This window comes from Arvicola amphibius, chromosome 3, assembly GCF_903992535.2.
Source record: "Arvicola amphibius chromosome 3, mArvAmp1.2, whole genome shotgun sequence".
NCBI lineage: Eukaryota > Metazoa > Chordata > Mammalia > Rodentia > Cricetidae > Arvicola > Arvicola amphibius.
This window is the reverse complement of record NC_052049.1, coordinates 157097881-157125481: the sequence shown is the minus strand read 5'-3', so window position 1 is coordinate 157125481 and position 27601 is coordinate 157097881. Positions and strand designations below refer to the sequence as shown.

Below are 27601 nucleotides of genomic sequence, written 5' to 3'. Positions count from 1 at the left end.
GCTATACTGTTTCAACTTTTGGCAAATAAGGCATTTACTCTATATACTGACAGCTAATATATATTTAATATTCTTAAAGTTTTAGAAACAGTTTCATGTATTGGGACTCACTAGCAATAAGCAAGTTAAGATGTTGTTCCAGCAAATTCAAAATGCTACACAACAAAGAAGGTTGCCATGATTTGTAGGGCATATCAGAGCACTTTCAAATCTTCCTGGTCCAGTAGCTGAAGGTAATTCTTTAGCTGATAAACTTGCAAAGATAATAGCTTTATCTCAGGTTGATCTTGCTCAGCAATCACATGCTCTACATGATCAAAATAGTATAAGTTTAAGAAAACAATTTAGATTAACTAGAGAAGCTGCTCGCCAAATTGTTAAGCAATGTGGTATTAGCTCACAGTATTTACCTGTACCTCACCTGGGGGTAAATACCAGAGGACTACTTCTTAATCATTTATGGCAAATGGATGTTACTCACATTTTCAGAATATGGAAAATTAAGGTATGTGCATGTGACAATAGATAAATATTCAGGATTCTTGATGGCCATTGCACAAACTGGAGAAGCCACTAAGCATGTAATAACTCATTGCTTAAAATGCTTCTCTTGTATGGGGACCCCAAAAATCATAAAAGCGGATAACGGGTCCAGATATGTTGTAGCAAGTGTTCTTACCCATTGATCAATTTCACAAGCCCCTCCCAGTCCTTTTTTAAAATTTTTGAGATAGGATCTTACAAAGTTACCCTGGGAGGCCTTGAATTTATGATTCCCCTGCCTCAGTATCCCTACTAACAGATTATGGACCTGTACCACCACCAGGCCTTGCCCAGATGATTTTTTTGTATTGACTTAACAGTTGTGGTGTCTCATGTTACTAGAATTTTCTAATAAATTGAATAACATTTGCGTTTGCCAAGTCTTTCCATGAACATTTCTCTCCCAATTATTCTTAAGTTTTTATCTTTCAGGAGGCCCAAATAATATATAGTTTTTTTCCAATAAGACAAAGAGCAAAGCTATAACTATCTATAAAGACTCTGTAGCCCAGAGGCCTGCAGAATAGCTTCATGGAAGAGGAGAGATGGCGTGGCTAGGCCAGATGCATAAGGCCTGTCCAAAGAAGGGCCTGGTTGGGAAACCTGGGGCACCCCTGCAGAGAGCCAGAGTCAGCAGAGGCTGCCCAAAGACAGAAGGACTTGAGGGCGGCCCTGGCACTGCCCCATTTCCTCCATGCTTCTTCCTGGGATTTGGAAAAAGCAGAACCTCTAACCCTGCCTTTCCCCCTGGGATGTCCATCCGGCTGGCATGCCATCAGCACTCCCACCACCCTCAACCAGTGATGCCTTCCCCTCCCAGGAGATGGAACAGAATGTCAGTTAGAGGTCCAGGCCCATCCCAGTGTTCACCGTGTCTTTATTTAATACACAACACAGACAAGATCGTCACTGGAGCTCTCTCTACATGAAGGAAGCTGGAAAGAGAAGATTCTAGTCCATGTGGGTTTGAGTCCGTTCAAAACCACATTTAAGGCACATGGCTGGTGATGGCTGCCACGTGGATGGACTCGTTGCTGGTGAAGTTCTTCTTTCTCACTTAAAAGTCTTTAGGCTTCTGGGTTCCGTGCAGGACTGAGGGGGCCCCTGGGTGGATTTCCCCACAATTGCCTCCTGGGCAGGATTTCCATAGAAGGGCTGGCTGGCTCCTCACTTTGTCTGCCAACCAGTTGCCTTTGCAGCGTTGGCTTATACCTGAGGGATGGGGTAGGAGGCACAGGCAGCCAGGCCACACATGTTCTTCCCACGCTCAATGAGAAAGTACCTGGGCAGAGAGAAAGGATTGAGGCCTGACTAGTGGCATCCATACCACACAGCTTTCTAGAATGTTCTGCTGCAAACTAAGACATGACTCCAGGGATTTAACCCTCTGAATTTATTCACAGAACAACTACCATGGAACGACTGGCCTCACTTTGTAACTAATTTCTTTCTTTTTCTCCTTGAATATTCTACTTCCCAGAATTGATGGAGGCTCCCTTTTTGCCTCTGTCTAGGTCCTCACATAGTGCCCTACCAGTAGGACCTCCTAAAAATAAAACTCTCCATTTTGGGTGTGTGTGTATCTGTCTGTCTCTCCATTTGTCCTGATTCAAAGAAGGGGCTGTAACTTATTGTAGCAAATTCATTGCTTTCATTTCTCAGACCCCTCCAGAGGTTGGTTTCGTCCCAGCAAAATGCTGAGGTCTGACTGTTTCCAGCCTTCAGTTATAGACCCCATTAAACCAACTGATCTCCTGTCTCCTGCAGAAGACCTGCTGGGATCTAGGATCCTAGGAGAGGTCTTGCTAACAGGGCCTTGGCATGTGAAGTTCCATTTTCAGGTTCTTCTTTCCCTGGACGGGCTAGGGCTTGCTGTCCAACTCCTTAGAAGCTGTAACTTTGAGGTGGTGTGCCTTACACTCAGGGGGCACCACTAGACCTGAGCCACATGTGCTCCAGCAGTGGGACCTACTTACCCTTTATCTCCCCACTGGGTACCCCAAGAGTTTTTCACGATCCAGTAGAGTACTCCATCCTGCTCTCCATAGCCAACAGCCAGGACTGCATGGTTGACCTTATCTGGAGTTTGATGACAGGTAGTGCTGGAAATAGAAATGAATTTGCAATGTTTGTAGTGTAGGAAGGGTAAAGGCCAGGACTGTCACAAACAAGGGCTCTCTAGTGATGTAGAGAGATGCTTTCTATTGGACAGAGGGGTGGTATGTTGGTTGTCAATCAAGTATGGTTCAACCATGACGGGAGCGAATGAGTTCCCTCAGTTCTAAGTGCTGGCAGTCTCCACATAGGACGGGCCACACTGCACAGTGGTCACCTCTGACTCCCAACAAGAAGAGTAGCCCCCTGATGCACTTCTGCAGGCAATGGTGCCCAGGTAGAATTCAACCCGCTGCTCTGTTGCCTCCACATTCCTTCTAAAAACCAACTTGTGCTTACGACAAATATGTTGGCTTGCCATTTAGCCTCCATGAGACATGCCATGACTTCAAGAAGACAAGCTACAGTGGCCACGTATTGATTCAATGGACATGGAAAAAAGGCACAAGTCTTTTATCCCAGCACTAGGGAGGCAGAGGCAAGTGATCCCTGATGTGGGATTCTCTTCTGTATGCTGTTATCATGTTTTATTGCAATTGGTTAATAAGGAAGCTGCTTTTGCCCAATGGCTTAACAGAGTAAAGCCAGGCAAAAAATCCAGAGATGTAAAGAGAGAGTAGGTGGAGTCAAGGAGATGCCATGTAGCCACCAAAGGAAAAAGATGCCAGTAGGAACCTGGTGGAAACATGCTGGTAGGTCATGACCTTGTGCTGATGCACGGATTAATAGAGATGGGTTAATTTAAGATATAAGAACTAGCTGAAAATATGCATAAGCTAATAGGCCAAGCAATGTTTTAACTAATATGAGTTTCTGTGTGATTATTTCAGGTCTGGGTGGCTGGGAAATGAATGAACAGTCTCTGCCAAAAGAGCTCTGTGAGTCCGAGGCCAGCCAAACCCTGTCTTAAAAAACCAAAACCAAAACAAAACAAGCAAAACATCCAAGTGCATATGGAAATTAAGTGGACATGGAGTGGTCACCATTGTGTCAGGTACATGGCAAGGTGCTGGCCTACAGGCAGCAGGACACACTTTGCCCTTAGAAAGCTTGATTTGGCAGGGGGCAGTTGGGCAAAGAGGCTGCCCTGCAATGGTCTGAGGGATGGGTCAGTGAGACAGGGGAGAGGACCCCCAAGGAGTGGTATCTAACCCAGGGGGATGGGAAGTGAAGAAGCTTCCTTGAGGAGCAGGGGATATACATGAAACTCTAAGTTCTTCCACATGGCTGGATTGAGGAAATCAAGTAGAATGAGAAGAGACAAGTGGTGTAGGAGGTTCTTCTGTTCACGTGCTGCTTTCATTGGTTAATGAATAAAGAAACTGCCTTGGCCTTTTGATAGGGCAGAACTTAGGTAGGTGGGGAAAACAGAACTGAATCCTGGGAGGAAGAAAGCAGAGTAAGAGAGAAGCCATGGATCCTGTGCCTGAGATGGATGCTGGTTAGAATCTTGCTGGTAGGCCATGACATCATGGTGATATACAGATTAATAGAAATGGGTTAAACTAATATGTAAGAGTTAGCCAATAAGAAACTAGAGCTACTGGGCCAAGCAGTTAAAGATTTAATTAATACAGTTTCTGTGTGGTTATTTCAGGGCTAAGCTAGCAGGGTGGCCAGGAAGAACAAGCGGCCCTCTCCCTACAACATACAAGAAGGGAGGTTTGATGCCAGATGTGTGCAGGGAAGGAGGAGAGCAAAATTACCAAAATCCCAAAGCCAAGTTAAGACCTTGGGTAATGAGAGCCTTGGGTATTTATACCCAAGTCATCATAGGGCTGGGGAGATGGCTCAGTCAATAAAGGCTTGCCACTCAAGTCTTGAAGACCTGAGTTCAGATTCTCAGCTTGCATGTAAAAAGCCAGCCTACTTTTGTGATCCTAGTGCTGAGAGTTGGAGATGACAGAATCCTGGAGCTCACTGGCCAGCCATCCTAGCTAAATCAGTGAGCTCTAGGGTCAGTGAGAGACCGTCTCAAAAAATTCTTAAGAGAGTGACTGGGGAAGGCACCTTAGATTGACTTCTGCCTTCATATGCATGCGCACTTTGACACACTCACATAAGTGTATCTTTTTTTTGTTTGCTTGTTTCTTTTCAAGACAGTGTATAGGTCTGGCTATTCTGAAACTAGCTCTTGTAGACCAGGCTGGCCTTAAACTCACAGAGATCTGCCTGTCTCTGCCTCCCGAGTGCTTAGGATTAAAGGCACACACTGCCACTGCCCGGGTCAACACTCACATGAAAATATATACATGCATACATATATAGATATGTTTATCAATGTGTGTATATCTATATACACACACATATACTTACACAGAAATTTTTATGGCCAGAAAAGTGCTTCAGAAGGACTCTGGGTCCAAATGGAGGAGAGGCCAGGGAGTCTATTGTAGGAGAGAGGGCTGTCTAGAACAAGCCAATGAGGAGGCATCTAGAGAAGATGATGATGGATTGGAATAGGTAGGAGAGGAGAGTGAGCAGCCTATTGTGTCTCTGGCCTCTCCCTCAGCTGCAGCAGGGATGTGCATCTATTAACAGACACAGAGACCTTCGAGGAGTACTGGAGCTGGAGGAATGCAGGGTTAAAGGTCTCCATGACCACCCATGCTGAATTGGCAGGGGGCCCTCAGATCTAAGCATGGGTCTAATAAATACTTGGAAGAGATGTGGTGGGCCATGGATATTCTTAGAAAATAGTTGGCTGTGGATTTACAGCTGAATCTAACAACTGCATAGAGGGATGAGGACAAAGCCCACAAGAACATGAACATTCTAGAGTGGCTAGGCTAGAGAACAGAGAGCATGAAGGAGCCCAGAGAGCAGGGAGCGACTCGAGGGACTGACTCCTTGCTGAGCTCATTCCTGGCACCAAATTGGCAGACTAAGAGGTGTGGGCACAAGAAATCCTATGGTAGATGTGCTAAGTAGAGCATGGTGTGGCTCAGCAATAGAGTGATTGCCTACTGTCCACAGGAACCTGCGTGCTAAGGACTCTGGTGTTTGAGAACAGTTCCTTTTCCTTTCCCATATTCTACCTGAGCCTCCACCTCCTCAGTGCTGGAATCATAGGTGTGTACCATCTATGTGGTGCTAGAGACCGAACCCAGGGTGTGTGCATTCAAGGCAAGCACTCACCGAATGGCTACATCTCCAACCCTATCTCCAAATATTTGACTATGTTTTTGAACCTTAGTTTTCTTGACTGGATTCGGCCCTCTGTAGATGACTACAGAGCTCTGGGCATGGATTTTGGCCTTAGTCACGACTTAGCCACAACAGCTTGGCCTGTGGCATTCCTGGTTTTTTTCTAGGGTAGAGACTTGATCCCTGACACTCACAGCGACAAGAAGACTAATGGAGAGAACATATCCTAAGTCTCACGAATACAATCTAATTAAGAGTCTAGGCTGAGCTGGAAGCCACGTGCTGGGTTTGAGGAGGCCCACACAGTCCTAGGCATTGTCCCTTCTGACTCCTGGGTCCCCAGCTTACCTGGAGTAAATGCCCTTTCGATACAGCGTAAAATCTTCAGTCACCTCAAAGGCAAAGCTCACAGGGTTGTGGAGTGCCACAGCTTCCACCATTGCCTTCTCGTCATTCTGTGGACAGACAGAGGGTTGACAGACCTGCATGGTCTCTGCCACTGCCCTACCATACTTATGGCCTGTTGCCTCAAGGTAGGGGCTAGAGTTCTAGAGCCGTGCAGGTGACCACTGCAACCACAGCCCTTGGCACTCAGCAGTGACGCAGACCCACTTTCTTATGCAGGGTGCCAGCAGCCTTTGGCTTGATTTTCGTTCACTTTTAAGACAGGGTCTTATGGAGTTCAGGCTGGTCTTTGTAACTGAGGATAACCTAGGATTCCTCATTTGAAATGGACACTATAAAGTAATCCCACACTAGCTCAGAATGGATTATAATAAAGGGTTATTTATTTAGGGGTAGACTCACAGATCACAGTCCTCTGCACAAACGGGGAACAGGAACTGAGTCCAGCAGCAAGGGGAGAGAGAGCGCACAAGCTTTATAGCTGCATTTATAGTATAAGGGACCACACCCAAGTGAGCTGCTATCTTAAAGGCTATTGGCAAAGGAGTTTCTACAGCACACCATCTTCCTGCCTCCACTCCCAAGTGCTGGAATTACAGACTAGTACTACCATGCCTGGCTCTGATAAATTAGCACTTGGTAGGCAGAGGCAGGTAGGTTTGTGAGCTCAAGGCCACCCTGCTCTATATATTGAGTTCCAGGACAGTCAGAGGTGCATAACAGAAAGACTTGTCTCCAAAAAACAATCAAAATAAATATGCAGTGATGGAGATGGAACCTAGGCTCTTGAACTTGTTGGCAATGTCCCATACTTGTTATATGCCACCATGCCTGGGCTCTGTTGTGTTGGGGATCAACTGAAGGGTCAAATCTTGCACGTGCTGAACAAGCGCTCTAAGACTAAGCCACACCTCTGGCCTATTTGAGTTTGTATCTGGCGTACAGCTCCTCCTCCCAAACTGAACTAGCTTCCCTGTGGCTACAGCCTTTGCCTCCACTTTCTGAGTGTCTGGGAATCTCTCATTTGTCTCCCTCACGTCTTTACACACAGCTCTGCCATTCATTGTCTCAGTCACGACTGACCACTGAAGCCAGGGACTGTGAAGGATGCAGAGGCCTCCCATCCGGGAGGAAGACAGTCTAGGGAACTCCAGTGGTGGAACACAGAGAGTACAGATCCACAAATAGGTTAAGACTTAAACCACGATGGCAACAGGACCAGCCAGGGCTGTGGGCCCTTCTGAGTGGGACCTAGCACTTCTGTGGGGGAAGGCAGGCAGAAGGATGTCATGAATAGCTTCTTGGAGGTAGAGTGAGAGCAGCAACCAGAAGCATCTGGTATACTTCAGAAGCCTCCCTCCCAGGCAGGGTGGGTGGTTCCTACCCTCAGGCGTTTTAAAATGCCCCAACTGGGAAAAACTGAAAGGGAGTTACAATGGTGACATGCTCAGGAGTGGGGAGGTTCAGTGAGTGAAGACCAGAACTTCGAGAAGGGAAGTAAAGGGTAGGAGACAGCATCTCAGTGTGTCTTCCCTCAGGCAAGGGGTTCCTTCTGAGTATGGTTAGAAGTCTTGGGAGCCTAGGATATCACAGAGGCCTGCCCACATAAGGGCCAGAACCTCTGTGCCTGCCGCTGTTTCTACAGCTGTCCCTTGTCCTATCTGAGTGGGCTCTGCCAATGGTCCTGACAAGATTCAACCTGGGAAGTAGGCAAAAAGTAACCTTTGGGTGCCTCGTTCACTTCACAGTGGAATACAGTGGTCCAGAGGGTCTTGGTGGGTGTGTTAAAACTAGGTTCTTTTCAGGCGACGATAACAGTACAGGGTGTGGGCTGTTTTGCTGGTGTGATGAGCCTCAGTTCTGGAATGACATTTCTCAGTTCAAACCCAGCCTCACCTCCTAGCTCCTGGGTGCATTATTTAGCTCCTCTGAGACTTAGTTTTCTCATCTGTCAAATGAAGGTAATAACCACAGTCATTTCGAGATAATGCCTGCCAGGTGCCTCTATAGTGCCTCTGATCACTCCAGACTGTTATTACTATGGAGAGCTTGGCACGCCTTTCAATTAGATGGCAGCTGCTGTCATTACATAAACTACATGTTTGTGTCCTGAATCTGTTTATGAGTACACGCCCCCTCACCTGCACACATCACAGAGGTTCCTTGCATCCTACACAGTCCTCCCAGACTCATGGGGGCAGCTGTAACTGCTCACATGCTCTCTTGGAAAAGCAGGTGGGACCGTGTGCTGGGGAATGCTGTCCTTCAGGTCTAACAGGCACTACCGTCCCAATCCGAGTTGTCCTGATTAGTTCCAGTAAGACTTGACTTGCTGATGTTCTCTTGTGGGGGGGAAGGGAGGGAGAGTCCTTAGACCCTCACCGGGGGTTCCAGCTTGTCCCTCCCTCCTGAGTCCCTGTCAAAGCTATATAAAATTCTGTCCCAGCTTCATGTGGTCCCTGCAGGTTCTAGTGTACACAAGAAGTGGCATGTTCATAACTGTGCAGCGATGGGAAGTTGTCATCTTCTCTAGGGTGGACCATTTTGGTGATACAGATGTTTTGAGGTCACTCATGTTCCTGTATGTAAGCCCAACAAACTCATGGGTTCACCGAGCTACCCATGAGTGCAGTGTGAATACTTTGGTCTGTTATTGGTACCCTAGCTGGGGTGAGCAGGCATTAGTGCCTTACCAGGAAGACCGAATGTGTTTCTCCAAGCACTCAAGGTGTGACATAATTCGTTAGGGGTACAATTTATGACTTTCTTGCCCTCAGTCTGGATGCTGATGTGAGACCAATAACACAGGATACACCCAACCCCACCTAAACCACAAACAGGTGACAGGAACGAGTCATACTAGGCCCTTTGGTTTTGGGGATAACCATGACTGCAGCAAAACTTACCCTGACCTGACTGAGAAGCCTAAGCTCCTCATCTCACATGCTGACCTGCATGTTCCATCCTCCCGTGAGACGGTAGAGATTACCATTTGCATTTAAGACAAGAAAAGAGAACCAAGCGCAAAGCCTCATATAGGCTTGTAACTCTGAATGCAGGGCATCCTCTGTCAGTCCATGATTCCCTTCCTATCTCCATCACACGATCCTCATGGTGAGCAGGAGTCAGAGGTAACCCAGACTCAGTGATGGACTATAACAAAGACCTGCTCTTGTGGCCTCCATATCAGAGCACATTCCCTAGCTAGAGATGGACCCAGTACTCACGAGTGTGATGTTGGCGACATCCTTGACAAATGCGATGGCTTTTTTGGGGTTGAACTTGCAGTGACCATCCTGTTCAGGGCAGCACAGGGAAGCGAATATAGATTAGAGATGCTTTGCTGAGGTGCCACCCTCCTGCGAAGACTGATAGCATTTTCTAAGCAGCCTGCATGCACGAGGGCCTTGCTGACAGTAGCTCCAGAGAGGCTTAGAGGCATTCCTGTCCTCAAGGTGTTTAGAACCCAGGGGCAGGACACAGTTCTGTGCTGTCTGGGACATGCATAGTGCTTGGTCAGAGCCCAAGGAAGGACCCGAGCCAGCTGAGGAAACTGAGAAAGAGAAGCCATCCTGGAACCCCTGTAGCAGGGTTAGTGGGACAGTCCAGGAAACAGTGCCAACTGGAGGCGGGCAGAGATTTAAGTAAACTGACAGAAATGGGGGGAGGGACCTGGTTTCCGGGAGCTAGGAATTGTGGGTACAATGATGGAAAAGACTGGCCTGTGGGGAGAGAGGAGATCCCAGGAGCCTCCATTGTGCTTTGACCAAGGTAGGTACATAGGCTGAGCTGCTCAGAGAGCCCCAGTGTGAGGCCAGCTACGTGTTTCCTGAAGAAGGGAGACCAAACTCTGGACGGGGTGGTGACTCGCGGTGAACCAACGGAGTCAGGAAGGAACAAGGCAAGCTGAGTTGAGGTGGGAGGGTCCTGAAGAGGGGCATTCAGGAAAGACAGATGGTGTTTCAGAGGCAGGAGTGACAAGAGGTCCTTGGTAAGAGCAGCGGGCACAAGCAACACCACGAGGAGGCCAGATTTGAATGGCAGCAGGGTGGAGGGGATAAGGGTGAAATGGAGACGAGAAGGGACACAGCCGAGGCCACCCACAGTTACCTTGCCTCTGTAAGGATAGGTGTCTTCTCCCATGATGCCCTTGTTGTACAGGATGTACTCGAAGGCCTGGCTGGGGAGACCTCTGCAAGAAGGATACATTAAGTAAGCCTTTCTGGGCCTGGCCCCACAGACAGCAGTGAGCATTAGTTCTGGAGCTTGGTGATGTTTGTCCTTGCCTGAATCCCTGGGGTTGTGGTCAGGCGCATTTCAGTGGTAGAGGCCTGAGAGGTCTCCAATGCTCTCCCCGGTCTCAGCCAATGGAGTCTGCACAAGCCACAAGTGCCCCTCTGTGGCAGAGAGCCCTGGATGCCAGGCCCCTGTCAGGAGACGCAGGCAGCCCCTCAGAGGGCTGAAGGAGTCACCGTTACCACAGTGCCATCTACAGCAGGCATCCCCATGGACTGTGTCCACAGACACTCTGCCTGAGCCCTCGTGGCAGCCCCAGATAGTAGCTACTATTTCCTGAAGCTCAGAAAAGTGGGCCACCATGCCCAGGCCACAATCGCAATTCAGACTTTAAAGATTCTAAAGGTAAATCCTTCCCATCTTCCTACCTCCCATAAAACAAATAAAAATCGAACAAATTCACTCGGCAGCCCCCACTCTGTCCAGCTCTTACTCTTCTCCCTAGGACCCACCTTACCACCTGACCTATGCCATGCTTGTGCATGGCTTACTCAACTCTGAGGAATGTCGCCTCTATGTGGTCCGCTGTCTGTTGGGTCTCCTATGCCTAGGTTCACAGGGGGATATGGTGGGCACCGGTACTTGAATGGAAAATGGATGTGATGTCATGAACCAGAGCAAACAGACTTCAAAAGGCAGTGGGAGTCCAGTGTGCCCAGGAGGCAGCCTTTTGCTGTGGGCAGCATGAAGTTGTACAGAGAGTTGAAAAATGAGGAACAACTAAGCCCGCTGTGGATCCTGGGCAGGCTGTCGCATCAGCCCTGAGTCCCTGAGCTGGGCTATGTGGACCCTGCTAGTTACTGCTGTCAGAGTAGAAGGTGGTGCATGGGATGTCCCACAGAGGAGCGGTGAGGGCTAGGCTTGGCCTGACCGGGAAGTCAAGGCTAAGGGTATGTCCTAGGGGACATTGAGTCCTAAGGGACCTTCTGCATATTATAGGCACAGAAACCCGAATAACCACACAAAACTCTCTGAGATCAGCTCACATGGGGAAAGAGAGGAGGGCTAACGTCGCTGGGAAACCGGGAGTTAGTGACTTATTGAGAGGATCGCCCGGAAGCTGGTCCTGCACAGCGTTATGCACGGGCACATTTCCATATCTCATAAGGCTCTCAAGGGCTGGGCAGCTTGTGCTTCAGGGGCCAGTCAGCTCTCCACATGTGAATCCAGGCTTTGGAGGGGGATGTATTTGCTCCCCTACCTATTCTTTTGGCCATTTGTCCAGATGCTGAGGATAGGGTTGGGTGACATCTTGGGAAGAGGCTGGATTCAGCCCTACACATTCCAGCTCTGAGACCCTTTGATTCTACCCATGGGATGAATGGGAGTTCATGATTCTAGCAGTCGCTGACAACAGCAAATGGGGGAGAGGAGAAAGGTGGACTCTCCCGCTCTGGAACGTACCCTTGGCAGCCATGATTGTTGAAGTTCTGGGCACAGTCCACCAGCTGCTGCTCAGCCTAGAGCAAGAAGCACAGTCAGTGAGGAGATGGCTGAGAGGCTAGGGAGGTGTCACTGTGAAGTGCCAGCTCTCCCTAGCTCATTCACATTCATGGTCTAATTGGTGTTGTGTGGCAATGACTCTGTAAGGTCCCCCGGGGACAAGGCCATCTCTGTAAATCCCAGGGTGTCTCTCCTGCAGCTGGCACATGTTGGGAGGGGCTCAAAATGACCTGGCTGCAAAGCAGTTGAGAGGGTGTGATGAGGTCCTGTAGGGGTGGACACAGTACAAACTGTGCATCTCACAGATGGCAGAGGGAGAGGGTCAGGCCCAGAGACACTGCTCCCTAACTCCTCAACCCAGGCTCTCATGGCCTTGCTCAACTCTCCCTCTTCCCTACACAGTGGAACAGTTCCTTCACAAGTGTCCCCCTTCCCGTGGGGGTTAGTGGATAGACACATAGGCCCTAGCACTTCCGTGCATGGGAAAGGGCACAGCTCCCCAAAGGGGTGTCTTGCAGGCAGTTTCTACTGTCCAGAGAGCTTGGTGAAGTACCGGACTGAAAAACTGAGGCTGTGGGTATGTCCACTCAGGAAGGAGCCCTTGGGGGATTTCTTCACTCTCATTCTTTCTGGGAAACAAATCAGTTGAGATTCCCAGGCTAAATGTCCTCAGGATTGGGGCATGAGATCCAATAGAAATAGAAATCTTGGCTAACACTGTGAATGAGCCTTGTAGGTTCAGGCCTAGGGGCAAGAGGCTCTTGGGACTAATGAGTCCTGGCCTTCAGCTGCTCTTCCCTGCTAGAACCTTCTAATTGAAGTTATTAGAAGCTGTGCCTAGCTTAGAGGATTTTCACCTGTTGGCCATTGACTGCAGTGTATTTAAGCCTCCATGGTGCTATTAAAGAGGGGCTTTTGGTACCAGTGACTGAAGGTCTGCGTGTCGGTCTGTCTCTGCGTGTGTATTCTCAACCTCCAGCCCCTTGCCTGAAGCTCACGAACTGGGGTCTAGCACATAGAGCACAGACCGGGGCCGCAGTGCGCGGCAAGAGGCAGTATGTAGGAAAGGGCCTATGGCTGACATCTTACCAAAGACAGCATCTTCCCGGTGGCGATAGCCACAGCAGACTCCAGGGCCCCCGTGGTGGAGAAGGTCCAGCAGCTGCCACAGGACCCCTAGAGAGGACACATAGGCAGAGGGAGTCAATGAATGTGCCCTCGTGGCCCAGCTCCATTCACCAGTGTGGGAATCTTGATCCCTGAATGCCTTTGCCCTTTCCAAGTCCCTGCTAGCAGGTCTGTCCATGCTGCCCTGCACATGCTCAGGAGGCTGGCATCCTTCCTCTATGATGCAGCAACCAAGGCTCCTGAAGGAAGATCTGATCAAAAGAACACGTAGAGGGTCAAAGAGAACGCTTTATCACAATGGAGGCGACTGCAGACCCCGTGGGAGGAAGCAGAACTGGCACTTGACTTGGACAGGGACCTGGGTTTTTGTTTTTTGTGGTTTTCGTTTTCCATATTCCACTTTTTAAATGTCTCTTAAATTCCTTCCTCGAAGGCCAAACTCACCATGTAGCTGAGACTACCCTTGAATCTGAGATCCTCCTGCCTCAGCAGGGATCGCAGGAGAATGGCAGAGACCCAGTTTTGAGTCCCCTCTTGTTTATCTTGGCTCTCGAGCTACCTATCCCCTTTCTCCCTCTGTACAGTTACAACATTTCAAGGGGGCTTTCAGAGCTAACGTGGGGTACTATGACCACTGTCTGTCACCACGGAGTAGCCACGGTAAGACATCACATGCACGCCCCAGTAATGGCCTGTCTGGTGACCTAGGGTCCCAATAAGAGGAGAACTCGGAACCATCGGCTTCCCACCTACCCAGAGAGTAGGCTTAGGGTTCCATGCTTTGAATCGCCATGAGACTCTACAGGGCCTGCACACTGCGTTTGGGTCACTATTGCCCTTCACATTTCTGCTGAGGCAGATGCTTCCTTTGCTCCCTCGGAATGTGGTTCACACATCCAGTTAACCTGGCAGGCTCCCAGCTGTACTGAGCCTGCAAAGACGTGGGGCTGTGCACGTGCCCTTTGTGCCACATGACTCTCATAAAAAAGCCATGCCTCTTGTGGATAGTTTCACAAGAAAGACAGGAGTTTCTAGGAAGGCAACCTTAACCTCGGTTTCCTAGAATGGGGAGGTCAGCATCTTTGAGAAGTCTGTCGTGGTGCCATTGCAAGGGGGAGGGAGCACAGTGCAGCAGGAACAGCAGAACATGGGGTCTAGTCTTCAGAAGAGAGAATGCACTAAGATCTCCCAGAATCTGGGGGAAAGGCAGGCACCTGGCCAAGTCTCCTATGCCCGGCAGAGGGCTCTCTGACAATAAAGACCGCCTCTCCACACACACCCACACCCACACACGCACACATGCTAAGCCCAGGGCATGTAAGTGAGAAATGCTGGGCTCCGTTCCTCATCACTAACCACTTGGAACCACTCCACAAAGGCAGCCAGCCAGAAGAGTACCTGCACCCTGGTGCCCTGAGGAGGGTCTGAGGGATGGGAGGAAAAGATGCTTTCTGGGCAGAAAAGGTCTTGGTGTTTGGACTCGGAGGGCTCAGGGAATGTGTTTTGAACAACTCAGCAGGATAGACCTGGAAGTCCTGGGAGGATTTGGGCCAGTGTGCAGAGAAGGAAGGCAGGGCCATTTTCATCCTCCAGAGCTGCCAAACCTTAAAGCAATGACATCCAAAGCCTTGCAGAAGAGAGAACAGGAGAGACGAAGGGAAAAGGCAGAAGTAAGGATAAGCGGCTTGCAAAGGTGTTATAAGCGGCTGAGTTCTGCATCCTAGCGCGCTGTCTGACACAGGGCTGTTTTAGCGGGAACGTGTGCGGACTGCCATGCATACCTGATTTTTCACTGCTGAGACAAAGTTTCCTTTCTTCCGCCAGTCCATGGAGGAGGGGTAGGGGCCAGTACCACGGAGGTAGTTACCTTTGGTGGCTGAACAATTCTGAAATAACCAAATACATTATTTTCAAGGAAGATATAATTAAAATTGGGGGTGGGGTGGGATGGGGGTGGGGGGATGGGGAGAGAAAAGTGTGAAGTGGAGGATGGGGAGAGCTTGGGGGAATAGGATGGTTGGGATATAGGAAGGGTGGATATGGGAACAAGGAATTATATATCTTAATTAAGGGAGCCATTCTAGGGTTGGCAGAGACTTGGCTCTAAGAGGGGTTCCCGGGTATCCAGGAAGATGCCCCCAAGCTGGTTCCTTGGGCAGCTGAGGAGAGGGAGCCAGAAATGTCCAGATCCTATTGCCATACTCATGAATATCTTGCATATCACCATAGAACCTTCACCTGGCGTTGGATGGAGAAAAATGACAGAGCCCCACATTGGAGCACCGGACTGAGCTCCCAAGGGCCTGATGAGGAGCAAAAGGAGGGAGATCATGAGCAAGGAAGTCAGGACCAAGAGGGGTGCGTTCACCCATTGAGACGGTGGGACACAACTAACGGGAGACCACCAAGTCCAGTTGGAATGGGACTGATGGAACAGGAGACCAGGCCAGACTCTCTGAATGTGGCTGACGGTGGAGGAGGACTGAGAAACCAAGGACAACGGCGATGGGCTTGGACTCTTCAGCATGGACGGGCTCACTGTGAGCCTTGTCAGCTTGGCTGCTCACCTTCCTGGACTTGGGGGGAGTTGGGAGGACCTTGGACTTAACATAGTGAAGGGAACCCTGATGGCTCTTTGACCTGGAGAGGGAAGGAGTGGGGGTATGGGTGGAAGGGAGGGGAGGGAAGGGGGAAGAGGAGAGGAGGAGATGGAAATCTTTAATAAAAAAATGAGAAAAAAAAAAGGGTCTGAGGAGTCTGGGGAGATGGTTCAGTGGATAAAGTGCTTTCTGTACACAAATGAGGACCTGAGTCCTCACAGCTGTCTGATTTGTAACCACAGTACTGGGTGGTGGTGGGGGGCAGGGAGCAGATCCTGGGGACTTGATCAGTTAGCCTAGCCAATGGATGAGCTCCAGGTTAAGATAGAAGCTTGGGTGTGGTGGCACATGCCTTTAATCCTAGCACCCAGAGTCAGAGGCAAGTGGGTCATCGTGAGTTCAAGGCTAGCCTAGTTTACATAAAGAGTTTGAGACTGGCCAGGGCTACTTAATGAGATCTTGTCTGGGGGAAAAAATGGTGATGGGACCAGAGAGATGGCTCAGCACTGAGCAGTTAAGGGCACTTGTTCTTCTTTCTGAAGACCCTGGCTTGGTTCCCAGCACCCACATCAGGTAACTTATAACTATAATTTCAACTTCAGGGGAAAGACACACATACATGTACACCTAATTACATAAAAAAATAAACAATAAAAAATAAGGTGGAGGGCATCAGAGGAAAATAGGGATAATAACCTGTGGCCTCCTCATGTGCACATGTCTATGTGTAGGCAAACGTGCTCACACGTGCACCCACCACACACACATAGACTACACATATGAATATACCACACAATACACCAAACACATATATCCATATCACATACATCACACACATGTATCCACCACACATGTGTATCAACCATACACACATACACCCTACACACATACATCATACACATATACACCACACATGTGCATCCATCAGGCAAGTATATCAACCATACACACATATACCACACACACATACATCATATGCATACACTATACACGCATACATCATATACATATGCACCATACACATACGCCATGCATATATACATTATACACACATACATCATGCACATGCATCCACTACACATGTGCATCCACCACATACATGCATATACCACTTATTAACTCTCAAACAAATGACTGAGGTGCCTATTTAACATATCCATGCAGACCTGGCTGCCAGATCCTCCTAGTATCACTCAGTCCCTACTTATTACAGGGTGTGGCTGGCATACCCTACCCTCCACCCTGAACTCTCCAGCCCAGGGACTGGGCTGTCCTTCCCCCAGAGGCTCTTCCCTATATAATCCAGTCATTTGGGTTACCTACCCTCTTTCTTACCGTTTGCCCTCTTGGTTGCTGCACCTGGTTTCCCTCTCTTCTTTCTCTTAACCTCTGAGCCATCTCTCCAGCCCTATGCTCTTGCTCTTATCTACAATAAATTTTCAGCTCCACCATACCTAGGAGCAGTCACATCCTTCCTTTTTATTTTATTTTTTTTCGTTCACCACACATACCATATACATATACCACACACATACATACACCACACACATATGCATCAACCACACAAATGCATATACCACATACATTCAAGCACACATGCACACACACATACCAAAGGGGATGAGAAATAAAAATTTGGGCACACATCCATAGTCTCAGCACTTTTGAAGTAGGGGTGGGAGGATCAGGAGTTCACACCTTGGTTACATATCAAGATCCAAGCCTACCTACAAGAAACCCTAGCTCAAAAAAAAAGTCTGAGATTCACCTTTAACTGGGCACCTATATTTCATCTGCTACTTCTTAATCATGGGTTCCTGTTGTTAAGGCCAGAGCCTGGGACTAAGGGACTGCTGAGAGATGGATCCTCCTGCTCTTTCCAGGAACAGTCTGGGACACCCCTAGGTATGGCTGGGGATAGGACTCAATCTAGCTGGAAACACAGCAGGCTTAATGTTTATTTCACGGGTGCAGACAAAATTATCCAGATTGATTTACAAGGAACTGCTGTGGGATAATGGTCTTCTACACTGTAAAGATTTATTGCTTATATTGCTTTAATAAAACGCTGATTGGCCAGTAGCCAGGCAGGAAGTATAGGTGGGCCAACCAGGCAAGAAGTACAGGCGGGGCAACCAGAATAGAAGAATTCTGGGAAGAGGAAAAACTCAGTCTGCAGTTGTAACCCAGACACAGAGGAAGCAAGATGAAAATGCCTCGCTGTTAAAAGGTACTAAGCCACGTGGCTGACACAGACAAGAATTATGGGTTAATGTAGGATGTAAGAGTTAATAAGAAGCCTAAGCTAATAAGCCAACTAGTTTATGATTAATGTAGACCTCTGCGTGTTTCTGTGGGACCAGGCGGGACAGAAACCTTTGTCAACAAGGAACTACACCAACCTGAGGCTCTGACCAGAGATATTTGCGTTTTATTTCAGCAAAGCTCATGTCTGAAAACTGGTTCAATCCCACTGAAAAAGAGAAGGGAACACAAACCAAGCAAAACGACATGAAACAGAGGCCACAGTGAATTGATAATAAACAAAAGAAGCAAGAGCCCTTGTTTACCCATGTTCTAGTTAGAGCCGCTACAACCTGGCTCCTGTAAAATTCTATATTTCATATGATCCAATAGCAAGGCCAACTGACACTGTGCCTCATAGCTGCTCAGGCCGACAGAGGCAACCCAGAGTTGGTGGATGCAGTGATCTGAGGTACAGCCCAGACACCCGCTGTTTTAGATCCCCACTGTGAAACTGATGAGCACCCAGGTAAAGAGCCGCCATACCTGTGTAGCATCTTCCCACCCTCCCCACATCCAGTCTTCACTGCAACCCAGCCAGTTCCATACTGTCATGTCCTCTGTAAGTTACCCCCTGCTCCATGCTAGCACCATGCAGGAACGGCAGCTCATGCTTGCTGCTCAGAGACCCTTTAGCTGAGTTGTCACTTCTCAGCAACTGCAGTGGTTATGCTAGATGTGTTTCTAGCGACCCTCACCTGGAGTGAAACTGGGTGACTCCAGAGACTGCTCATGGGCTCAGAACAGTCTGAAAGTCGAGGTCTCACAGCAACCTAAACAGATCTAGGTTGTATGCATGGCACCCTCAGAGGGCAAGCAGGGGATTGGAGGGGCAGAGCTCCTCTAGAATCTTTTGTAGACTTGACAACTTCCATAGAGGGTTGCCAGTACTGTCTAAATTTATATCCTTTCCAGAGCTATTATCTGAGGTTCAGCAAAGACATTCTCAGAGTCTGAGTCCCTGCTCTCTATGCCCAATATCCCTGAGAGGACCCTTTCACCAGCCAGTGTCACTAATTATTTTCTTTCCAGATCTGAGATCTTCCCACCCCTCCTTCTCTCAGAGGCCTGGGAGGTGGGGGGAAAGGGGCTCTCCAGTACTTTTAAATGTGTGATTCTTCTGGTTGTGGGCTTGTATCTTCCTCCAGTTGTTGGCAAAAGTATGCAGTCTGTAGTTGTACTCCACTGAGCTGTACGTCTTTTGGTGCTAAAACAAAACACAGCAGCAACAAGTCATGAGAACAGGTGAAGCTTGCCAGAGGGAGTCTTTTTAGAGATCCCCTACCGCCCAAGATTCCTCCAAGTATGTATGTAGGCTGGTTTAATGTCCCTAGACAAGATGATCATGAACATCCTACCTCCACTTCCCAAGTGTTGAGATTACAGGCGTATGTCACCATGCCTGGGTCACATGGGAAGTACATACTAGGCAAGCATGCTACCTACTGAGCTGCATCCCCATCCCATGGGCATTTTCATTCTGTCACTCTCAGGACAGATCTACAGTTAGATGGGACTCTGTTCTTGTTCTCTACTGACAATATCAGGAAGTTACAAAGCAATCCTTTACGTTCAGGGACCTGTGGCCAGAGTGAAGACCATGCAACTGTCAGGACATCTGTTAAGAGTTCAGGAGACCCCATTGAGGAGACCTGCCAAACTCAGGTAGCCCGCGGACACCGTGGCTCATAGCTGAGCCAAGTGTATGGCAGAACCCATCATTTTCAAAACTGCACATGCTACGGTTCTCCACAAACTCTGCAGCCACTGTACAAAGTGCTCCAAATACAAATTCCAACAATGAAGCAAAGGCACAAAAGTCCTTTGCCAGGCTCCTCCCTGGGCACCACTATTTGGAAGTTTACTTCACGGTGCGCTGCCTGGAGCTTGGTCAGTTTGAAGCATGGAAAGACCCAGGACAGAAGAAGGCTGGAAAATCCCTCTTTTGTCTCAAACCTGACACAATTCAGTTTGCAAACAGGAAGCTTTGTGACAAGGGAGACTTCAAAAGAAGAAGTAGGCCACTGACCTGTGTCATCCATGACTTAAAGTGAAACTTTTCTGTGAAAAAAGAAGAAAAAGAATTAAGTCTGCGTGTGCCTTGTGATCGTGTTGAGTCTACAGCTAAGTAGGGCACTTAAGAACTGACTTGCATTTTATTTCATTTACTTATTAATTTTCACTTTTTATATTATTAATATTATTATTTGATGCAGGGTCTCACTCTGTAGACTTGGCAGGCCTCATGGAGATCTGCCTGCCTCTGTCGTAAAGTGCTGGAATTAAAGGTGTGCCATCAGAGCCATCTGGTTTCATTTGCAAAATACCAAAGAAGAGGCTGATGTGGGTTAGCTATTGCTTGAGTACAAAAAGGAACTCAAACCCTTTCTGCTTTTTTACCACAAGAAATTTTAAGAGACTGCTATTTCCATGTGGTATATGGGGGTAGGTGTGCGACCATGTGTGCATGTATGAAGGCAATAGGTTGACTTTGGATATCATTATCTAACTCTCTCTGACTTATTTCTAAAGACAGTGTTTTGAAGAACCCGAAGCTCAGTCATTTGGCTATGCTGGCTGTCCCCAAAGCTCTGGGATTTTTCTGTCTCTGCCTCCCAGCACTGGGGTTACAGGTGTGTGCCCCAACACCCAGCTTTTTAGTGTGGGTGCTAGGGATCAGAACTCAGATCTTCATACTTGTATCACGAGCACTTTACCCGCAGAGCACTCCCCCACCAGTGGTGTGTGTGTGTGTGTGTGTGTGTGTGTATGTGTGTGTGCACACAGGCGTGTATGCTCATCAGAAGACAGCTTTTGGGAGTTGGTTCTTTCCTTCTACCATGTGGATCCCACGGAGCCCAGGTCTCCAGGCTGGGTGGTAACTGTCTATAGAAGCAGAGATCAGCCAAGGTACAGGCTTCCAGCTTTCATGAGCTATCTCCCATGCTGCAGGGAGGGCGACTTGAGGTGATGTTGCTGTCTTTGAATCATTTCTATTTCTTTAATTACCCCTTCATGCACAATCCAGGGAATAATCCCACTAAAATTTATTGGTTCATCAAGTTGGGCTTTGGTGGCATTCTTACTTCGATCTATCATTGGTTCCCTATCAGGGATGAGTAGATGTGGTTTTGTTTTGTTTTTTGTTTCTTTATTTTGGTTTTTCAAGACAGGGTGTCTCTGTGTTAGAGACCTGGATGCTGGATGTCCTGGAACTCACAATGTAGACCAGGCTGGCTTCGAACTCACAGAGATCCACCTGCGTCTGCCTTCTGAGTACTGGGGCTTAAAGGTGTGCACCACCACTGCCTGGTGTAGAGGTTTTTTCATGTCCACCTAGGAATACAATTTTTTGGGGTGCTGGGAATACTTTAGTGCACATGTTTTAGAATTTCCATTTTAAATTTAAATAACTGCAAAAATGTATTCTAATGTATGGTAAATGTTTAACACTTTTATTTTTAACAGTGTGTGTATATGTGTACATGAGCATACCACAGTGTGATTGCAGTGGTCAGAGGACAATGAGGACAATGTTCAGAAGCAAGTTCTTGCCTTCCACCATGTGGATTCTGGGAACTGAACTCAAGGTGTTAGGCCTGGTAGCAAGCACCTTGACTCTTTGAACCATCTTGCTGGCCACTTGCGTTAAATATTGACATTTGAAAATAAGACCATTGGGCTAAGGAGATGGCTGAGCAGTTAAGGCACTGACTGTGAAAGCAAGAGGACTAGAGTTTGGATGCCCAGAACCTTCTAAATGCCAGTGGAGCATGTAATTAAATACATGTGATTAGCCTGTAATTCCAGTCTGGGGTGGCAGAGGGCAGATGCCCAGAGTGTGTCCAGTAACACTAGCCAAATTGGTTTGATTGGTAGACCTGCTTTAATGAATAAGGTAGAAGAACAATCAAGGAAGATTTCTGATATTAACCTTGGGCTTCCACACACACCTGTTCACATGTGTGTCTACATATGAGAACATACATAATACATGTACTTACTGCCTCCCATACAAACACAGTGTTGGACAGCTTGCTGGTCATGGAGGCACAAGCTTGCTAATCTAGCACTTGGGAAGCTGAGGAGAAAGGATCTGGAGGAGTTCAAGGGAAGCCTGGGCTACATAAAAGACTTTACCTCAAGACACCACCCCCAAGAGCAACAACTAAAGAGTTCAATATTACATATTCTTTTCTCCTTGTACACCTATCTTTCTGTCCAACAGAATTTTAGCCTAAGGGAGAACATTTATATTAAATCATCCTATATCCTTTTCTACAACAGCAAGGCTTCTGAATAAACTTTAACAAATTATTCTAGACCGAGCAGTAATCATAATTATTATGAAGACCTTGAGTAATTTATTCCAAACTTATTTTACACTATGAAAAGTCATCATTAAACCTAACAAAGTAAAACTTGAGTGGAAATACATCTTTGAATGTGTGATTAGGACAGTGGGTGGCTATATACCCCAGGCTAGTCCTGAACTCACAATCTTTATGTGGTTGGCTCCTTAAGTGCTGGGATTACAGGTGAGTATCACAACACATGTCCAATGGGCAGTTTTGAACTAAATGGTCTAAACTGATTCTCTGACACCATCTATGTCTGGATCATTTGGAAAAGCTCCACATTGCCTCAGGGATCCCCAGGGACCCCTGCCAGCACACCAATGTGAATGTTACTGATGTGTGTCATTTACAGCTCAATCCACAAGCAGCAGAAGCACTCTGGCAGCTAAACCCGGACCTTTTCTCTCGGGAAGAAAAAGCATAGTTCTTCAAGACAGGTCCCCAGGCTCAGGGAATTCCAAACCCTGATTAAGGGCCTGCTGTGCCTGAAGCCTTCAGAGAAGACAAACCCCAGCCCAGACTAGGCCCTGCAGCACGCAGAAGTTGATGGCTGTGTCTCCTGTGGGGTTTTCAAACCAACGAAGAGAGGAGAAAGCCCCAGAATTTCTCATAGAGTTGGTGGATGAGAACACAGATGACCTTAGGGGAACCTCAAATCCATCCTAAGCTTACTATGGCTGTTCATTTCATAAATTAGTTAATTTTTTTAATATGTGTATGTGTGTACAGAGTGTGTGCAGTATACGGGTACACTGTATAAGATCAGAGATGTCACGTTGTCCCCAATCACTCTCCACTTTACTGAGGCAGGTGTCTCTGACTGAGCCTGGAGCTCACAGTAATCTAGTTAGTCTGCTTACCCCAGGGTCCCCCATCATTGCCTCAAGTGCTGCCATTACACGCGGCTGCCATGCCTGGGTAGCTTTTTCATATTACCGAGGATCAGAACTCTGGCTCTCAGGCTTGTATACCAAGTGCTTTACCAACTGAGCTATCTCTCTAAAAGGAATATTTTTATGACTAGGGAATGGCACATGCTTGGGGGATAAAGTACTTGGCAGGGGATAGAGGCAAGAAGGTCAGGAGTTCAAGCTCATCCTTGGTTGGTAGTGCGTTAGAAACAGAACAATGAGAACCAAAAAAGGGTGGAGGGGAATCCCTAGGCTATTAACAGTTACTGTAGCCTCTGATAAGGTGCCTGCGTTTCTATAAATAACCTTAATAAAACCCATGGAGTCACCAAGAGATTTAAAGTGGGAGAGAGAGAGAGAGAGAGAGAGAGAGAGAGAGAGAGAGAGAGAGAGAGAGAGAGAGAGAGAGAGAGAGAGAGAGAGAGAGGGAGAGAGAGAGAGAGAGAGAAGGGACAAGCTGGCAAGAAGGAAGTGGGAGGGGAACAATAGAGGGTAGTGAATGCTGAAGTATGATTAGAGTATGTTAAATACATGTATGAAAACATAATAATGAAACCCATCATTATGTTTGATTAATATATGCTAATAAAATCATTAACAAAAAGAAAGTATAGTTTTTATGTTCTACTGAAAGACCAACAGCCGGGCTAGGAAACCATCAGCCCCCACCTACTCTTGAGCCACGGGTTTTGACTGAAGGACTCTTTACACTTGAATGATTGGAGGGCAGGATGTGTGTGTGTGTGTGTGTGTGTGTGTGTGTATGTGTGTAAGAACAGCTGCACCTGAAACTCATTTAACTACTAACTTCACAGCCCATAAATAAACATCTATTAGAACAAGCTACCTGGGGCTGCTTTTGTCCCACAAGCGAGCCTTTAGGAGTTGCTACAGAGACCAGCGCTGTACAGAACCAAAATATCTGCCAAGTTAGGGCTACTTTTCTGATCCAGCTCTCCCCGCACACCACACACACTAGGGTTGAAACTGGTGTGGGCACAGTGTGTTCCTCAGGGCAGGGAGTATACACCAGCGTGCCTCAGACTAACAACTAAGGCAGGGAGATCCCTGGGGGCCAAGTCCACAGAAAGAGCCAGAACAGGCTGGGATGTCTTGTGACAAGGCAAGAAAGTTCTGCGTTCCCAGCTGTCCCAGCTGGAGGGCAGAAAGAGCTGAGGGCTTCTGTATCGTGGCCTGGACAAGACAGACTCTGGGCCCCCACGGGCCTGTCTCTCGGATCAGGGTCCCCCGAAACCACCCCAGAGTCCCCTGTTCCTCCTTCGGTGCCCCAGCTCTGAGCCCCGCTTTCTCCCACGTACCTATGGCGTTCACGGTCAGCTCGGTGGTGGCCCGGGCACTCAGCAGCCATGCCCCGGCGCAGAGCAGCGACAGCGCGGCCCACATCGCGGCGCTCAATGCCCGGCCCGGTGGAGCGCCCTAGGAGCCCTGCCGGCGGGAGGGAGGTGGGGCGACGCCAGCCTCCGCCCTGGAGACACTGGTTACTTCCTCGCCCCCTCCCTCCTCTGCACTCCTGATCTTTTCCTGGAAGGGAAGGGCAGGAGCCTGGGCCTCAGGGTTGGTCCCTTCGTCAAGTGGGAGGGATGCTCAGTCCCCTGTATGCCCATCTCCGGAAACCCCATCTTTATGGGAGTTCGTTAACTATAGCTCCCTGGCCTTCCCCAGGGCTTGGAATAAAGGAACAATAGGTCTGTCGCTACTACTTCCAACAGACTTCTGGGTTTGTTTTGAGGAAATCACACTGTACCTACTTGGCCATTTTCTTTTCCTTTTCTGTTTTTTTTTTTTTTTTTTCAAGACTGAAGGAGGAAATAGACACATTTACATTTAAGATCTTCATAGGAAATAAACAGACAAAGCACGTTTTGAGCTAAGGAGCCTTGTCAGGATTCCTCTGAAGGAGAAAAGGGAATTTATCCATTTATCCAACACAACAGCAGGCCTGGCACCTATGGACTCCGGGTTATCCCCACTTGTATCCGTTGTATCATTGCCCTGCCAAATGATGTGTTGTGTTTTTCCTTCTTCCTATTTTACAAATGGGGAAACTGAGCCCTTAGGAATAGAAGACACTAGTTTTCCCCACAGGCAGTCTGAGCATTTTTTCTTTTTTCAAGACAGGCTTTCTCTGTGTAGTACCGGCTGTCCTGGAACTCACTCTGTAGACCAGGCTGGCCTCAAAGTCACAGAGATCTACCTGCCTCTGCCTCCCAAGTGCTGGGATTAAAGGCGGTACCTTTACCTTAATGCAGGGTTACAGTAGCATTAAGACTGCCTCTGAGGCAATTCTATTTTATCATCTTCCTGTAACCCAGGCTGTCCTGGAATTTGTAATCTTCCTGCTTCAGCCTCCTGAACCTTCTTCCCCTGAACGTCTTTGGTCAGACTCTGCCTTTCAGGTTCCAGGGGAACAGATTCCAGGAGTTTGTTTAAAAACAAAAAAAAAGGTTTGGTCTAGTGCAGCGGTCCTCAACCTGTGGGCTGTGACCCTTTTGGAGGGTCAAATGGCCCTTTGAAAGGGCTCACCTAAGGCTATCACAAAACATAGATATTTTCATTATGACTCATAATAGTGGCAAAATTACAGTTAAGAAGTAGCAATGAAAATAATTTTATGGCTGGGGTACTGTATAAAAGGGTCTCAGCATTAGGAAGGCTGAGAACCACTGGCTTAGTGTATCTGACCAGTTCTCAGAAGTCTACTTAAGGAGCCTCAGGGCTAAGCATGTCACTCAGTGAGTATGGCCCAACATGCATGAGGGTCTAGGTTCAGTGTCTAGTATTGGAGAAACACACACACACACACACACAAAACCAAACCAGGATTCACCAGACAAAGGCATGTCTCTCAGGTGATTTGGACAGCAGGTAGACATGGAATCCACACAGAAATCACTTATCACTTCTGACAGGTTCTGGAAAACGGCTCCAAGAACAGATACCAAGCAAAGGGCTCCCATTTTAGGACTTCTGACTTGATGATTCTATGAGGGAAATATGCGTTTAAAACCATGATTTAATTTTGAATTTTGAGCTTTTTCCAGGCCAGAAGCTTCAGTGACCCGCCGACCTCCTATCAGCTGGGAGGTATTGAAGGGAAGCAGCTGACATTCTGAAGCAAACTGTATGAGGCAAGTTGCATGAGCTGTTTTGGTCTTTATTATGTAATGGACTTTATGTCAAATGGTCTTGCCCAACTGTCAGCCAATGTGGGTCTTCTGAACACATTTCCTGTAGGCTGGGCTAAACTGTGATGGTTGCTAAGTTGGTATAAAGTGAAATTGCACTATTGATTTATAGTGTTTTCAATCATGGAAGTTGAAGAGCACTTGTATTTTATTTTACACACGCACACACACATATCCAAGCACATGTATAAATGCACTTTCAAGTGTGGGCACATGTCTGTGAAGGTGTGTTATGCAAGTGAGTGTGCACATGCATATGGAGGACCAAAGTTGCCTCTAGGTGTCTTTCTTGGTCAATCTGCTTTGTTTATTGATCAGATTCTTGCCTGCCAGCTTGCTATGGTTGATCTCCTGTGTCTCCCTCTTGAATGCTACCATTACACAGAAGGACCATACCTGTCTGAGTTTTGGTGGGTTCTGGAGATCTGAACCCTGGTCCTCACACTTGTGCCATCTTTGCAGCTCCTGTATATGTACTTCTGATAAAGCAGATGCCCTTCTGGAAGTGAGCCCTGCTTTGAGGACAGTATCTTTGGAGCGGAGCTGCATGGTTACTCTTTGTAAATCCCTGGTCTGAAGGCGGTGTCTTCTGTTGCGGACACCCTCTTACCCCGCAGTTGTGCGGGCCTGCCTCATTCCTCTGTCACCTCGGCCTCCTGAAGGGAAGCAGGATTTAAGGGCTCTGAATACTGAACTGGCCCAGGGCTGGCCTCGTGACTTAGTGATTACAGATCATCCATAGGGTAGAGGCCCCTGGCGTAGCGAGAGTAGAGGGCACCGACTTGGTCACTGGGAGACCAACGTGTAGTTCTAATCCTCCCACAAATCCCCCACGTCACCTGAGCAAATGACTTGCTTTCTAAGAGCCTCAGTTTCCTCATCTACGAAATGAGTAAGTGTCCTTGTCTCTCAGAAGCGTTAAATACAGTCAGCAAGAAAAGTGTTGTTGCATAGCCCCAAGCATGATCCTGGAATGCTAATTGACTACATGTGGGCTTTACCAAAGCCCAGTGCCCTCTGTGTCGTGAGCTTGTGGGCTCTGCTTTGAGAGTGAGTTTGTCTGCCCTACTAGAGTCAGCTGGCTGCTGCCTTTGCACCTGTGAGGCGTCTTCTTCATGGATCTTGGCTTCTGTGCCTCTGCAGTG

At 47.9% G+C, this 27601-nt stretch overlaps 1 protein-coding gene across 1 annotated transcript; it reads right to left on the bottom strand.

The window, feature by feature from the left end:
* Positions 1 to 1403: 1403 nt before the first annotated feature.
* On the bottom strand, positions 1404 to 24748 carry Ctsh (cathepsin H). The gene is made up of 12 exons (XM_038322524.2): positions 24570 to 24748; positions 20011 to 20042; positions 19083 to 19188; positions 18080 to 18150; positions 14859 to 14963; positions 13039 to 13125; positions 11911 to 11966; positions 10321 to 10402; positions 9438 to 9506; positions 6154 to 6260; positions 2520 to 2645; positions 1404 to 1825 (listed from the first exon to the last, which is right to left on the bottom strand). The coding sequence occupies exons 1-12, from the start codon at positions 24652 to 24654 to the stop codon at positions 1750 to 1752; spliced, it is 1002 nt and encodes a 333-aa protein (XP_038178452.1). The 5' UTR covers positions 24655 to 24748; the 3' UTR covers positions 1404 to 1749.
* Positions 24749 to 27601: the final 2853 nt, after the last annotated feature.